The following is a 16,841-nucleotide window of genomic DNA, read 5'->3' on the forward strand; positions in this document are numbered from 1 at the left end:
ACTGAACACACTTACTGCTCTCTCTGATTGTGGGTCCATTCCCCAGCTATTTGGGGCTCCACAGAATATCAGGACTTCATCAGAGAGCTCAAGTCAGAATGAGATCTCCAAGATTATTTTATAGAACTCACCCCAAATATAAGAACCAGCTAAGTTTGTGTGCTCCTTTCTATTGAAGTAGAGATATCAAGAGGTTTCCTGTCTTGACACTACTCAGCAGCAGCTGTGACTATCTACTCACTTGGCACCTGGTGAAATTGTAGTTTCTGATAGGGAAACATTTGAAATTGACACCTGTGATTGAAACATATGGTCTACAGTATTTTAGAGACGCTAGAAACCAGTAATACAGTAAGTACCTATTTTCTGTTAAAAGGGACTCAGTAAAGAGTTCAAGTTGTGTAAGCTAGGGAAGTCTGGTTAATATTATTTGAATTAAGACTTCCCAGGTAAAGATTCTCTCCCCACCTCTCTCTTATTTATTTATTTATTTATTTGGAAATGTTATTCAGCAACAAAATAAGCCTAAATTTTAAGAAGTGAAAATGTTTAAAAATCACACAAAAGTGAGGAAAACAGCAAAGCTAGTAGTAGTAGGAGAAAGTCACGGAAGACAGGACATTTATCACATTGTTTCCTCGCCTGCTTTTCTCGTTGAATATCTAGGAGTGCTTACTAAATGCTTTCAATACAACATGATTCAGTGTGTCAACGGCGGTGTCTTGACCCACCAGGAATTCTGAAAACCGAAATACCAGGTATATGAAAGCTGGACTAAAGGGGAAAACGTCTGACTTTAAGGTTGCATTGACAATAATATATTTATCAGATTCTACAATATCACTTTGAGATTTCTCTTGACTGTCGAAGACCAGACGACTCGTTGCCCAGTTTCCTCGTCTCCCTGCACTTGCACAGGGTTTTCCCCACGCATGGGGCTCCTGGCCAGAGCAGTCGCGCACGGTCAGGCAGCTACGTGGGTCTGGGGTCTGTTTGTAAAGAACCTGTGCTCAGTCGACCACCTACACAACGGGGTAGTGACACCCGACGGGGCACGACTCCTGCAGCGGCTGGGCGCCTTGGGCACGTCGGGGGCGCCCCTGCAGGCGGAGTTCCCCCGGGGCTGGCCGTCTTCGCAAACGCGGGGGCCCCGCGGCCGTGACGTCACTCCCGGGACTGCCCGGTGCAGCGAGACGGCAGCGTTCCGGTTCCGGTCGCTTGACTGAGAGACGGGAGTACACAGACAGGACCGGTCCCCGTCGGAGGCCGAGTGGCCGTCGCACTCGCCCGGTCCGCTCGCCCACGAGTCTGTGGCGGGCGGGGAGCTGCGGGTGCGGCGCCAGAGTCAGAAGCAGGTGCTGCAAGGTAGGGGCTGGGCCGGCCGCCCCGACGGCCGCGGGAGCAGCGCCGACGGGGCGGGCAGCGCCACCGTTTCTCTCCCCGCAGTGTTCGAGCAGTACCAGAAGGCCCGGACTCAGTTCGTGCAGATGGTGGCAGAGCTGGCGACCAGATCCCAAAACGTCGAGACCCTGCAGAACGCGGGTGAGCCCTCACCTGAACCCGCGCCGCCTCGGACCTGCGGGGCTGTGTCACCAGGTGCCTCGGCCTTGCTCAGCGCCTCGAGGCCTTGGTCACCCTGAGTCCTCGGCCCCCACGCGCCCGTCACCCGTATTCCGGGCCAATCGCCGCCCTGTGTCCCCTGGCCTCTCCTAGTCCGGAGTCCTCGGTTCCCCGCCTTAACCCTCTCCTTCCCCCGGCCTCCTTTCCTACTTCCCTCCCTACTGGCTGAGTTTTGGGGAGGAGAAAAAAGGGGGCTGAAGGAAGGCGTCCCTAAATCCCTCCAACTCACCGCGAAGGCTTAGAAGCGTTCAGACTCTTTAGCGGGTTGGGGGTGAGGCTGAGAGGGTGAAGCTTACAGACTGGTGTGAGAGAGGCCCGACGTCCCTATTTCCATCTTTTTTCACAACTAGGCAAGTGTCAAGTTGGAAGTCAAAGCCGAAGGAATTGCCTGGAAGTCATTTTACGGGAATGGGAATCTACCCTAATCAGACTCGTTTTATCCGGGTGCCGGTGCAAGTCACTCTGCCTTTGATCACCTTCCACTTCTTTACACCAAAGGAATTCCAGAGCGGTTGACACATTATTTCTCGTTTTGCATTAGTGAAAGAGCAATGATGTGCTTGAATATTTTCCGGGAGATTCAAAGTCGGTAAAGAACTAGGTTTGAGAAATCCTTTTGGTGTTCTCATTTCACCTCTCAGACCGAACTCATTGCAGTCAGTCTATGGAGGAAGAGGGTGTGTATGTGATTTGTTTCTTATCTGTTAGCAAAGACATAAGGTAATGATGGCTCTCCTTTTCTCTTCTCTCTTCCTCCTCCTCCTTCTTCTCCCTCTCTCTTTCACTAACCGTGATTCCAGCCACAAAGTAAGATAACATTTTATCACTACAGCGTCGTGAGAAACCTTCAATTTATAGGATATGATTTTAAAAACTCATTTAAATTAACATGGAATTAAAAGAAAATTAAGAACATATTGGCAGAGTAAGAACGTTTAGATATAGTATTTACTCTGTTCCCCTCACCCCCCACCCCATGGGAATTACTAATGCACCTAGATGGTATTTTTTTCTTTTTCTTTTGTCACTGGGAGGGATTTTGGTGTTTATTGCTTGTATGTTTTCTTTCTTTCTTTTTTGTTTTTGGAGTCAGGACATGTATTTAGAATAGAGAAAGTGTATTTTATAATTACTTAAAAACTTTTTATTTAGGGATAATTATAAATTCACATGTAGTGTAAGAAATAATAGAAGATTCCATATACCTCAAAACTGTAGTATGATATTACAATCAGGATGCTGACATTGATAATTCATTGATTTGATTCAGGTTTCCCCAGTTTTAATTGTACATATTTGTGTGGTTTGTGTGTGTCTGTGTGTGTGCTATACAGTTTTATCCTGTGTGTCTCCATCACCACCATAGTTAGGACACAAAACTCTTTCATCACCACAAGGATGCCTCCTTATATTGCCCTTTTATAATTACATTCACCTCCCTCCCTCCCTCTTGTCCCTAACCCTGGGCAACCACTAATCTGTTTTCCATTTAAAATGCTTTGTCATTTCAAAGTTGATAATCTTTTGTTGTACAGTTGTTTCATGTGGATTAACAATTGCATCTATGTGTGTGCTTTTATGCATGCATATGTATATACTCTTCAAACTACTCAGAATAGTGCTGGACACACAATGTTTCATATATACTGACTGACTAAAGTTTATTAGAGCATATTACATTTTTAAAATGCATTTATTTTGAGGTTACTTTTTCCTCTCTCAGTCTTACTCACTGGCCTTTGTGAATGGACATTTGCAATTGACAAATATTTACTTTTTGGACAATATACAGCTAAACTAAAAAAATTTAAGGGCAAAATGATTGACATCATATTAAAAATTTGATACTGAAATATGGAAGTATCGATAATACAGAATACCATGTTTTAGTATAATAGTGGCAGGTTTTCTCTTCCCATAAGTGTATAGTGTAGAATACATTATGGAATTGAATCAATTCGAACTTTTAGGCTAAGTGATCACTACAATATAAGGCACTTAGATATGACATTTTAAGTAGCCACCTATTTCCATGTAAGTTCTGGCTTATGAAGGAATATAACTTAATGTTTTAAAGTTATTTGCACTTAATTAATATCTTGATGGAACACTAACAAGATTTTTCTTTTCCTGAGAAATTTATTTTAGCATATTTCATGTTAGCTAGATTTAAGTACCTCTTTAGTTAATTTAAATAGAGACAGATCATGAATATTCTAATATATTTATTTTTTAAATTAAAAATAACCTGTAAGCTTTGTTATGAAAACTTTTCTTAATAGTCAATTAACTTAAATATTCAAATGGAATATTCTTTAAGAAAATCTTCTGGATTTAAAAATGCTTTCAAATAAGGTGCTGTATGTATGCATCAATTATATATTCTTATCAAGGTTTGTGCTCTCAGACACATGACTTCATTTTGGCAGTCTAAGACACCAGTGCATTTTATTTCTGACTTTAACATAATTTCTGCATACCTGGGAGGGTGCTTTCCTCACTTTCCTAATACACCATTTAAATAAATACATACAGTGTATCCAAGATAATGTGAAAACCATGTCCATATAGGCATCATGATAAATCACTTGTTAAGAATTTTTTAATCATTCACTGTGAAAGGAACTTTAAATGTGAAAATCATTCATGGAGTTTTATTTTATTTTAAATCTCTGCTCTTTTTCATTGTGTTTTGATGTGTTAATGAGAGACTTTGTCTTCTTAAATATATCCAAAGTAAATACTAAAGTAAACAAAGTGTTGCTAGACATATTCCTCAGAGTAGTTGGACAAAAATAAGTTTGATTTCTAATCAAACTTGTTTCTAGAGAGAACTGTGTAGTGTGTCTATAACCTTGGGTAATTTTTTCCTCATTGAGATTTCATTTCTTCTAAATAAAAAGAGCATAAATAAAAACATTAAAAAGTGTATTGTTTGTGAAAATCTCTTTCTGCACCATCAAACCCTGTATGTTCAACCATTCCATCTTGCAGCTATTTAAAAATGAATTTTGATACTTTTCCTCTTTGAATAACGCCTGTAATAGTATGAATAAACATTGCTACTTCTACCAATTATAGAATTTGAGCAATTTAAGGTGACTGTTCAGTTATAAAATACAAGAATCGTGTTTTATGGCATATTGGAGTACCAGGCCACTCTTAGGTTGTTTAAGAGGTCTTTTGAAATAAGCTAATAAAAGTTTCAAGAAAATTATTTTTAAACTGCTTAGTTAAATAAAATAAACTTCTCTGAAGCAGATGTTTTTATAAGTAAAGTGGCGGTAAAGTTTAAAATAATACTTTGTAATATATTACATACAACCCATAGTAAAACAGTGAACATGCCAAATTAGTAGGTATTTACATTTTCATAATAGTAGAAATAAAGAAGTTTGCAAAACACTTCAAATATGCTTCTGGATGAAGCTAATTTGCAAGTTGAGTCAATTTAATGGTTCAGAATTCAAAAAAATAAGTAGTATATGTTGACATAAAATGATTTTAAATTACATGTCTGGGGCAGGGTTAAAATCTTTAGATTAATTATCTAACACCTTAATTTGCTATGAGAAGGAAAAGGCTGTGCTAAGCATTTATGATGTATTCAAAACATATGTGGAAGGTAAATGTACCTTGATTCTCTTGCAAAAACTACTGTGCAGTAGGGTAAAGATAACTAGTGGAGCAACTTCAAAAGACTTAACGAATTATGCTATTTAAATTTGATGCATTTTGTTAATACAAAAGGAGTCACATAGTTGTAAATATGTGATAAATCAAAGCACTGACTTTTTTTTTTAAAAGATAGGGGTGGAGGTGTTTTCCACATATAAGTGGAAAATATTCTAGGGAAGTATAAAAGTTCTGTAAATGTAGTATCTAACAACATGTCCTAAAAACCAGATTATTTAGAATTTTATTCTGTGTTCCAAACCATTGTTCCTACATGAACATTTATTTCTTTTGTTATATAAGCATTGGTACATAAATAGAAAATAATATACTGAGAGCTAAGTTCTCATTGTTTTCTTAGGAAAATCTGGATGATTGGGGGAAAAAAAAAAAAGTAAACCTAAGCTATCAATGAGCCTAGAAGAGTGGGGCTTAGAAATGGCAAATGATGTGGGTTAAATTTAAATGTTACGTATTAAATGTCTTTGAAAGATTATTTACATATTTTTAAAAACCACTTTATATTTTAATTTTTTTATGGCCTTTGCTTCTATGACTGGAACTTTTTCCTATATTTATTTGCCTAATTAATTTTTACTCATTCTTTATGGCTCTGTTTAGATGTTGATTCCTCAGGGAAAACTTCCTTGGGCTCTCATAGTAAGTTTATGCTTTTCTTGCTCCTAATAGTTCTCTTTCGTAATACTTACTATAATTGCAATGATTTAGTTTTTGTTTTCTCCACTAACTGTGAATTCCATGCCCAGCATAATGCTTAGCATAGAACAGATGTTTAACATATTTAGATGGAATGAAGAAATAATTATGTTTGTGTTTTCACATCTCTTAAAAATCAAATTTTTGTAACAGTTTAGGTAGGTAGAGTAGGTATCTTCTCCATTGTGGACACTTAAGCCCAAAAAGGTTGAATAATTGCCCTCATCACAAAGTGAGTTAGTGGCCAAAGTGGAACTAAGAGGTGTTTCTTATTGCTGTCTGACCTTGTGCTCTTTCTGCTTGTAGGAATTAGTAAACTATTTCTAAATGGCTCTAGGAATTCCTAATAAACCTCAGTGTTAACTGTTAAAACAAGTTGTCTGCTTAGGCCTTTGGGTACCAAGGCTATGCAGTAATTGTGTATAATTGACTTTTGAAGTCTCTTTGAGGACCATTTTGGGAGCTTGAGTGGAGGTCAGATGCAGAGAACTAACTTTAGTAAATACCTGGAGGTTTGAGGGAGAAGGAGTTGTATTTAGGGTTAAACTGGCCTCAGAGCTCTAGAGGACTTTTAGGTTTCCTGTTGCTTTTAAGGAAAAGCCTTGTCAAACTAGAAACTCATTTAAATAACCTAGAAGAAAGCGTGTAATCCACTGGGAGTTGAGACCCAAGAGAGTACTTCAGAGACTTGTTGGACTAAGAGCCTGCCCACATCAGGGAAGGTGCAGAGGCAACCTCATCAGAGCCTTTTCTCCTGGGCTTTTTGAGAACACTTGAGGTAGAGCACAGTGAAGGGGGAGGCACTTGATAAATGTTGGTTGATTGATGTGACTGTATACTTAACACTTTGCTTTGCTTTTCATTTAATCATACTTTATGTGAAGGATTTTTCTCCCATGTTTTTGGGGGGCAGAACTTTGGGGTTTCTGTCAAGTAGATGTACTGACCCTAGAAGAAATCCAGGGCCACACCTTGAGAAAAATTGGGCTGGCCTTTTAGTGCATGGGATGGCCCATCAGAACACAAGTCAGACTGCCTTAATTTTCAAAATTAATAATGATTTGCTTTTGCCATTTGCCCAATGTTTTCTGTCTCAAGGGTAGCTCAGTTTAAAATTTATTATTCAAGTTCTGTTAAAAGTCTTGGTGAAAACAAGTAACATTTGTGTTTGTGTGTATATATGCATGTGCTTCCAAAGGAAATGGTCTCTGTCTGTTTTTTCATATATTCTGTCTGTGTAAAGTTAGAATCACTATTAAATTATGTACATTTACTAGATTATATTAGCTTTCCATAGAAATGTCTTTGAAGAATTAGTCTAATAATATGCCTTCCTTTTAATTTTTAAATCAAGGGCTTATTTTTAAAATAGACAATTTCCCATAGCTTCTTTAAATCTGCCATTGAAGATATTGTCTTTTTTAAAACAATTTTAACCATCTTTCTTAACTATTACATGTCAAGGTAGCCCCTGGTATGGGATTTCAGGGGGAAAAAATGCTCCTACTTTCTTTTATTTCACAAAGTATTTCCCTTTTTACTTTTGCTAACATAAAACTTAGTGCTATGTTCAGAGCTCAACTGCAGCAACTATTCCTAACTCATGTTTCTAATAAAATTGTCAATTCATGTCTCCCCTACATGGTTCTTAATAATTATCTTTATATACATGTATTTTAGAGTAAACTATGAAGAATTTAGAATAGGTGAGGTATGAATAAAATAAAAAATTAATTCTATCTGAAGATATATTTTTGAACCAACTGCCTTCCAAAATTTTCCTCTTTGAATATTACTCATCAAACCTCTTGGAGCAGTTTCTTTAGAACTGTCCTATTTATTCTTTGTATATTAATTTTCACCATTTGTTCATTCATCATTCAATAAACATTTATTGAGTGTCCAAGTGCCAGATGAATTCTTAGAAGCTGATCATACAAAAATAGAAAGCCCTTAAGGGGCTTATTTGCTAATGGAGAGATATATAGATAAATAAAATACTGTTTGATAAGTGTCTAAAGATAGACATATGGAGCACATATGCAAGGTAGTTAACTCAGGCTTTGGGAGTGAAGGGTGCTGTTTATAGGAGATTTCTAGGAGGAGTTCCCAGGAGTTAGTCAGGCGAAGCAGGGGAAGGGGAAACTGCCTTCAGGTAGAGGGAAATTATGTAGAAAGACACAAAAGCAAGAGAAAATGTGGTATACACTTGATAGAAAAGGCAAATGTTTAGGTATGGCTGGAGACTTGGGAGTAATAAAGTAAGGGCAAAGAAAGTCAGTGTCTAGAGAGGAAAACAGGCTTAATTATGAAAAAATCTCCTCTGAAGCTTGAATTTATCCTGAAATCAATAGAAATACATTGAAGAGTTTTAATTAGAGGAACATAGGAATACATTTTGTGTTTTAGAAAGATGATTTTCTCAGTAGTGTGGAAAACAGATTGGAGGGGATTAAAAAAGGACCAGGAAGACCAAGTATCCATTTTTGCTATAGCAGTCACACTGGATAAGATACATGCAAAACTTGTGACTTAGTAGAAGGGGCAGGTAAGGAAAGGGATGAGTTTTTTATATTTTTATTATTTTTTATTTTTTGGTTTTTCAATTACAGTTGTCCCAGTTTTCCCCCATTGCTCCCCCCACCCAGCCCATCCCTTCTCCCACAATCATATCCCTCCCCATTGTCCATGTCCATGAGTCATTCATACACGTTCCTTGACTAGACCCTTCCCTTACTTATCCCCCTTCTCTCCCTCCCCCCTCCCCCCTACTGACTACTATTCTAGTCTTTGCCTATTTAGTTCGTTTGTTTGTGTTGCTCTTTAGTTTCCTGTATTAGGTGATATCATATGGTATTTTGCTTTCTTTGCCTGGCTTATTTCACTAAGCATAATTCTTTCTAGTTCCATCCATGTTGTCGCAAATGGCAGGAGTTCCTTCTTTCTTTCTGCTACATAGTATTCCATTGTGTAAATGTACCACAGTTTTTTGATCCACTCATCTACAGATGGGCACTTAGGTTTAAAGTGAGTCCCAGGCTTCTGGTTGTGTAGGCACATTAGTGCCATTCATTAATGGAGAAAGAGAATACAAGAGGCAGAGGAAATGGGGACTTCACTCTTAACAGTGTTGAGATATCCTAGTGTGTCTAGGATATCTATGTGCCAGTGACTATGGTAAGCAGTTGGATAGATAGGGCTCTGAAGCCCAGAAAGGATACCATAGCTGAGAGTAAAGGTTTAGATATGTGGAACTTACATGTTCATTTGAAAAGTATAGTTAAAGCTCATTTTATGTGTCTTTATATAATTATAAACATGTAAGTTCCAATAATTTTGTCTAAAGTATATGTAAATTGAACTTGCTAAAACTTATATCCTCAACATGCTCACTCAGTTCAAATCTCACATATATAGATGGTGGTGGCTGTGACATAGTGGAGAGTCAGATGCACTAGAAGAATGAATGGAATTTCAGTTTAATACAGTAATAAAGACAGCTACAGTAATGTTAGTGTAGAGTAATGTTAATTCAGCAGGTTACACCCTTTGTTATGGACTCTAAACCCGGCAATAGACCAGTTTTAATTGGTAAATGGTACATGCTATATATTTTTAAATTAGTAAATAAATACATACTCTGCTTCCTTGCCCTCTTAGAAGAGTTGCTAGCTTGTTCAGTGAGTCAGTGGTCCCAGTCCCATCTTCCTCTCATCTCTCTCCACCCAAAAATGACATATCAGTTATGGTAGCCCTTCACTCAGAAACAACTGAGTTAACAGTAAGATACTAACTATAGTACCCTGGCTGGTTAGGCTCAGTGGATTGAGCGTCGGCCTGCGAGCTAAGTGTCGCTGGTTCGATCTTCCAGTCAGGGCACATCAGAGAAGGAAAACTCTGACTCCAAAAAACCTCCGCTGCCTTGCGGCATACCTCTTCAGGGGAAAGGCTAAGGGAGTAAACCCCGACAGAAAATCCGGAGCCGGAGTCCCTAAGGCGGTTCGACGTTGTAGTCAACACCGGCAACTCCTGCGGCGCACCTGAAGCCAAGCTGTATTGACTCCGTCTTTCCCTTGGGTCCTTCAGTTGCGAAGAGAGGGGGGGTCTGCTGCATGGGCAACAGCAGACCCTCCATATCACCCTGCCCAGGCTCTGTAGCTTCATCGCAAGATGTCGATTCAACACGGGAGGAGACAGATACCGTGTCACTCCCGAGTCGGACTGCACAGCCATTCTCGGCGGTGCAGATAGACTCTTAAGAAGCTACACCATCGTCTCTCGAGACGGACGGCTGCCGATACGATACTAACTATAGTATTAACTATAATAAGAATAATTTTAAAAGGAGAAAATAGATAATTTTTTGGTTTATTTTTTATTAAATCATTGTTTTTATTGTTATTCTATTACAATTGTACCAATTTTTCCCTCTTTGTCCTCCTTTGCCCATCCCACCCCCAACTCCCACAGTTAATTCTGACACTGATGTCCATGTCTGTGGGTCATTCATACATGTTCTTTGTCTAGTCCCATCCCCTTCTTTTCACCATTATTCCCCTCCCAACTCCTCTCTGGTCATTTTCAGTCTGTTCCATGTTTCCATGCCTATGGTTCTATTTTGTTTGTTAGCTTATTTTGTTTATTGGATTCCTCTTATAGGTGAGTCATATGGTATTTGTCTTTCACTGACTGGCTTATTTCACTTAGCATAATATTCTCTAGTTCCAGCCATGCTGTCACAAAAGGTAGAAGTTTTTTCTTTCTGCTGCATAGTATTACATTGTGTAAATGTGCCACAGTTTTTTGATTTTTTATCATAATGTAAAAAGACTATACATATGTTTGTGATTCATTCTGACCCTTTAAATAAATTATAAGACTCTTTGTGTGTTGTAAGGGATATAACATCTAAAATCACAATTGACTTGATAGTTATGACAGTATAAAAGTATTTCACAGAAAACAACAACAAAAAATAGACACACCAAATTTATGATTTCTTAATTAAATGCAGGAATAAGTGGCCTGAAGTACATAATCAGAGAGGCTGGGAGAAAGCAAATCATGTCCTGAAAATTCTTTCTCTAAAAAAAAAAGCAAGGGAGGAACATGTAAATAATTTCAAATAAAATATGACCAGTGATGGAAAATGAGAGCAAGTTACAAAATTCATTCATGTCATGAAATTTGCTTCATTACAAGTAGAACCATGTAAATGTAATATCTTACAGAAATAAAAAATTTAAATATATTAAAGCTGTTAAGTGTAATTGGAGAAACTCTTTGATAGGAGAAAAGGTAGTGCTTAGAGTAGTAAAACCAATGTGAGTTGTGGTTTCTAGAGCCAAGAACACACATTTTTCAATAAGAGCTAGCTGTATGTTCAGAACTGTACTAGGTTCTTTGAGAAACATAAGAGAAGTATAAAACATAAGCTCTGCTTATTATTTTACTATGGAGATAAGATATTTATTCACATAAAACAAAGTAGATGACCACATAACATGCTATGTCAACAATGGCTGCTGAGCTTTGAATAACTTTGAGAGTACTATTTATATCATGATGTAGATTAGTGGCACCCCTTGGATTTGTGCAGTTCACAGCCTGCTCAGCCATACATTGTGGACCTGGGAATTATTGTCTTCATTTTCATTTATTTCCTTCAGAGTAAGCAGTGTAAACAATAAAGCTTCCCATGGCTTCCCATTTCACTTAGAATAGCATCACAAAATCTTAATTTGACCTATAGCTAAATTTGATCTGGTCCCAACCAAACTCTCTAGCTTCATCTCTTGCCATGTCACCCCTCCACTTGACATTTCAGGCTGATCTGAATTTGTCATGGATTCTTCAATAATCTGCCACAATCATGCATCCCTTGTCCAAGCCAGAAACCTGGAAGTATCACTGATTATTCCGTCTTCTTCACATTAATCAGTTTGTCTCCTAAATATCTCCTTAGATCTTCCACTTTTCTCTTTCCATTTTGCCATTGCTGTTCTCCAGGCTATCTTCACATCTGGTGTGCGTTCTCACAACAGTTTCCTAAGTGGTCTTCCAGTCTCCAAGCTTGTCTATTTTCATCCTTTTCCCCCCAAGGTAATCAGAGTGATTCTTCTTTACAAAGTACAAATTTGATTTTGTCACTGAACTGACACTTATGTTCAGATACAATTCACAATATTTTAAAATAATTTATTGTACCCCCTCAAGATTTTTGTTTCTTTCTTCAACCTTCTCTCTCCCCTCTTGTAATTTAGTCATACTACATTCTCGGTTTTGTCAATATATCAAACTCTTTCTGGTTCCAAACTATATAGTTCCTTTTGGTTGGAATACTCTCCAATCCATTTACCTCTCTACTCCATTTTTTTACCGGGAAGTCTGCTCAGAAGCCTTCAGATATCAACTTAGATGTTAGTTCTTCTGGGTTGCCTTTTCTGTGTTCTTTAAAGCCTGGGTTAGATGTTCTCCTGTATGCTTACAGAGCATATTCTACTTCTTGTTTAGTTGCAGACATCATAATATGGTGCATTTGTTTATCTCTCACAGCGTCTTTACACGTTTCTTGAGGTCAGACAATTGTGTTTCAAGGTTTTGTCTATTCTTTACATATATATTTCAATTTCAGTTTACATTCAATATTATTATGTATTAGTTTCAGGTGTACAACATAGTGGTTAAAAAATCAGATACTTGACAGTGTGCTCCTTCTGATTCAAGTACCCACCTGGCCCAGTACATAGTTATTGTGTATTATTAACTATATTCCCTATGCTGTAATTCACATCTGTGTGATTATTCTGTAACTACAAATTTGTATTTCTTAATCCCTTCACCTTTTTAACCCATCCCCCCAACCTCCTCCCCTCTGTCAACTGACACTCTTCTCTGTATCTTTGAGTCTATTTCTATTTTGTTTATTTTATTCTTTAGATTCCCCATATAAGTGAAATCATATGGTATTTGTTTTTGCCTGTCTGATTTATTCCACTTAGCTTAATACCCTCTAGATCCATTCATGCTGTCACAAAAGGTAAGATTTCTTTCTTTTAAATGGCTGAATAGTATTCCATTGTGTAGATGTAGCACAGCATTTTTACCCACTCATCTGTTGATGGGCACTTTTGTTGCTTCCATAGCTTGCTTATTGCAAATAATGCTTCAGTGAACATAGCAGTACATACTTCTTTCAAATTAGTGTTTTAGGTTTCTTTGATATATTACCAGAAGCAGAATCAGTAGGTCATAAGGCAATTCCATTTTTACTTTTTCTGGGGAAACGTTACACTAATTGACATTCCCACCAACAGTGCTTGAGGGTTCCATTTTCTCTACATCCTTGCCAACACTTGTTGTTTATTGATTTATTGATGATGCCCATTCTGAGAGGTGTGAGGTAGTACGTCACTGTGGGTTTGATTTACATTTCTCTGATGATTAGTGATGTTGAGCAACTTCTCATATATCTATTGGCCATCAATATGTCTTCTTTAAAGAAATATCTATTCAGGTCTTCTGCTCACTTTTTAATTGGATTGTTTGTTTTTCTGGTGTTGTGTTGTCTGAATTCTTTATAAATTTTGGCTATTAACCCTTATCAGATGTATGACTGTAAATATATCCTTCCATTCAGTAGATTGTCTTTTGATATTGTTGATGGTTTCCCTTGCTTTGTAGAAACTTTTTAGTTTGATGTAGTTCCATTTGTTTATTTATTTCTCTTGCCCAAGAAGATATGCCAGAAAAAAAATATTGCTAAGAGAAATGTCAGAGATTTTACTGCTTATGTTTTCCTTCCAGGACTATTATGGTTTTAGGTCTTACATGTAAGTCTTTAATCTGTTGTGAGTTTATTCTTGATATAGTGTAATAAGATGGTCTAGTTTCATTTTTTGTGTGTATCTGTCCAATTTTCCCTATTGTATGTTCTTGCTTCCTTTGTTATAGATTAATTGAACATATAAGCATGAAATAATTTTGGAGCTCTCTATTCTGTTTCATTGACATATGTGTGTTTTTATGCCAGTACCATGTTGTTTAGATCACTGTAGACTTGTAGTATAGTTTGGTATCATATAACATGATACCCTCTCTGTTTTCTTCTTTTTCAAGATTTCTGTTGCTGTTTGGGGTCTTTTGTGTTTTCATACAAATTTTTGGATTATTCTAGTTCTGTGAAGTATACCAATGGTATTTTTTAAAATATATTTTCTTGATTATACTGTTGCAGTTGTCCCAATTTCTTTTCCCTTTGTCTCCCTCCACCCAGTGACACCCCTCTCTCCAGTTGTCCCCACTCCCCTTAGTCCATGCCCATTGGTTGTGCATATAGTTCTTCTCACCATCTTCCTATCTACTCCACTCCCTCCTACTATGCTTCTTAATTCCTGTACCATCTCCCTCCCTTTTCCCCTTTCCCCCTCCCAGCTGACCACCCCCCAGTATGTTCCCCATACCTATAATTCTTGTCCCACTCTTGTTGCCTTCTTTGTTTGCCTTTGTTTCAATTCCCTAGCTTCTGTTGTTGGTTGTTGTGATACAGTTTTCATTTTAATGTTCATAGTTTGATCCTCTTTCTCCTAAACAAGTCCCTTTAACATTTCATATAACAGTGATTTGGATCTGATGAACTCCTTCAGTTTTACTTTATACTGGAAGCACTTTCTCTGCCCTTCTATTCTGAATGACAGCTTCACTGGATAGAGTAATCGTGGTTGTAGGTTTTTGCTTTTCATTACTTTGAATATTTCTTGCCAGTCCCTTCTTGCCTGCAGATTTCTTTTGAGAAATTAGCTGATAGTCTTATTGGGACCCCTTTGTATGTAATTCTCTTCTTTTCTCTTGCTGCTTTTAAGATTCTCTTTTTATCCTTAATTTTTAACATTTTGATTATAATGTGTCTTGGTGTTGCTCTCCCCGGGTTTAGCTTATTTGGAACTCCCTGTGCTTCCTGGATCTGAGAGTCTGTTTCCTTCCCCAAGTTAAGGAAGTCCTGCTTCATTATTTTTTCACATAATTTTTCAATTTCTAGTTCTTCTTCGTCACCTTCTGGCAACCCTATGATTCAGATGTTTGCCTGCTTATAGCTGTTCCATAGGTTTCTGAGCCTCTCCTCATTTTCCTCACTTTTTGTTTCCTCTTTCTGCACTGGTTGACTATTTGTTCCTTCTCTATGTTCCAATTTGTTGATTTGATCCCTGGTTTTCTTTCTCTCACCACTTGTTTCGTATGTGTTTTTGTTCATTTCAGCAGGACTAGGCTTCATTCCTTCCCCATCTTATTTAAGATCTGCTGTTAGGTCTGTAAGCAATCATATAACCAAAGCTCTGAACGGTGCCTCAGAAAGATGTCCTATCTGCTGGTCCATTAGATCAGATATTTGCTGGCTGGTCAGCTGCATCACTGGGATCTCTATCATAATCTGCCATTCTGACAGTTTTGTGTTTACTTTTGCTTCCTGGGTGGGGCTGTCTCACTTCCTATGCTATAGGGGGCATAGCCATGTGCACTCATCACTACCGCGTGACTCTTCTCACCACTCTGTGGCATTTTGTGTGCGGGGGCAGGGGTCCAAGATGCATTCTTGCCATTTACTCTCTGCTGAGAGACCAAGAGCCTCCTCCTCCATCCCCACGCCCTCTGGCCCTCACAGTCCAAGGCAATGGGGGTCTGCCTTCCCCGGCATTGGAATCTTGAGCTGATGGGTCTGGTCTGCAGCCAGGGGAGCTCCCCAGGTGTTTCTCGCCTTTTAAAAAATATAGGTGTCTGTGCTTACTCTCATCCTTCCGCCATGTTGCAGCTGCCGTCACCAGCACAGCTTGACCTCTCTGCTCTGGCTTCACCCCTTCTACCCATCTGGATGAGCACCACTTGTTTATAACTTCATACATTGGAATTCCATGTAGCTTTATTTTCTAGAATTTCTGGTTATTTCTGGTTTTGCGGTAGTTGTAATCCTTCTTAGCTGTTGGGGAAGATGGAGTGTGTTAGTCTAGGCCTCCATCTTGGCCAGAAGTCCTACCAGTGGTAATTTGATAGGAATTGTTTTGAATCATAACAGACATTTCTTTTTCTTTTTCCTTTTTTAAATTTCTTTTTTTATTGTTGTTCTATTACAGTTGTCCCAATTTTTCTGCCATTGCTCCCCACTGCTCCACCCCCTCCACTCCCTCAGTCAATCCCTATACCAGATATTTCTTAAATGAATTATTCATTCTATGGTAATTTCTAAAATATGTGGTAGAAAGGCTCAACCTATGAGTCCATAGAACCTTAAATGGTTTTTCATCAGAATAGAAAGTATTGATTAATGAGTCATACACACTAATAATAATAAAATATTGATGAAAAATATGGTTAACATAGGGAATTGATTCCTTTAGTTAGCACTTTTATTTGTCAAGCACTTGTGTTTACTTTGTCCCATCTTCCTAACACTTTAGAGATTTGACCTCATTGTAATTCTCACAACATTTTTATGAAGTTATGAGGTAGCCTGAGAATTTAACCACTGTTATACATATGAGGAAAATGAGACATGGAGATTTTAAGTTACCTTGCTGAGTCCCACAGCTAGGAAGTGACAGCACCCAGATTTCAACCCAACCAGTCTACCTCCAAATACAGGCTTTTAATTACCACAGTCTCTTGTCTTTCAACATAAGCAGTTATATAACAAGTGGGGCAAATGATTCCTTCTTTTTTAAAGCATGAATTTCTTTTATATTCTCAATGGATTCCAAATAGAATGCATAAGTAGATAATAGTACTAACAGTCAAAGATGAATTCTTTGCTCTGTATTGGTTAATTATATGCAGAAATC

At 38.0% G+C, this 16,841-nt stretch overlaps 1 protein-coding gene across 1 annotated transcript in view; it reads left to right on the plus strand.

The window, feature by feature from the left end:
* The first annotated feature begins 1,349 nt into the window (after positions 1–1,349).
* Positions 1,350–16,841, plus strand: part of SPAG6 (sperm associated antigen 6) — a 159,890-nt gene continuing 144,398 nt past the window's right edge. The window contains 2 exon segments of the mRNA XM_090267367.1: positions 1,350–1,365; positions 1,447–1,542. Of these exon segments, the coding sequence (XP_090123493.1) occupies positions 1,488–1,542 (55 nt within the window). The 5' untranslated portion in view covers positions 1,350–1,365; positions 1,447–1,487.

Source organism: Furipterus horrens, unplaced genomic scaffold, assembly GCF_987537825.1.
Source record: "Furipterus horrens unplaced genomic scaffold, mFurHor1.1.pri manual_scaffold_2, whole genome shotgun sequence".
NCBI classification, from domain to species: domain Eukaryota; kingdom Metazoa; phylum Chordata; class Mammalia; order Chiroptera; family Furipteridae; genus Furipterus; species Furipterus horrens.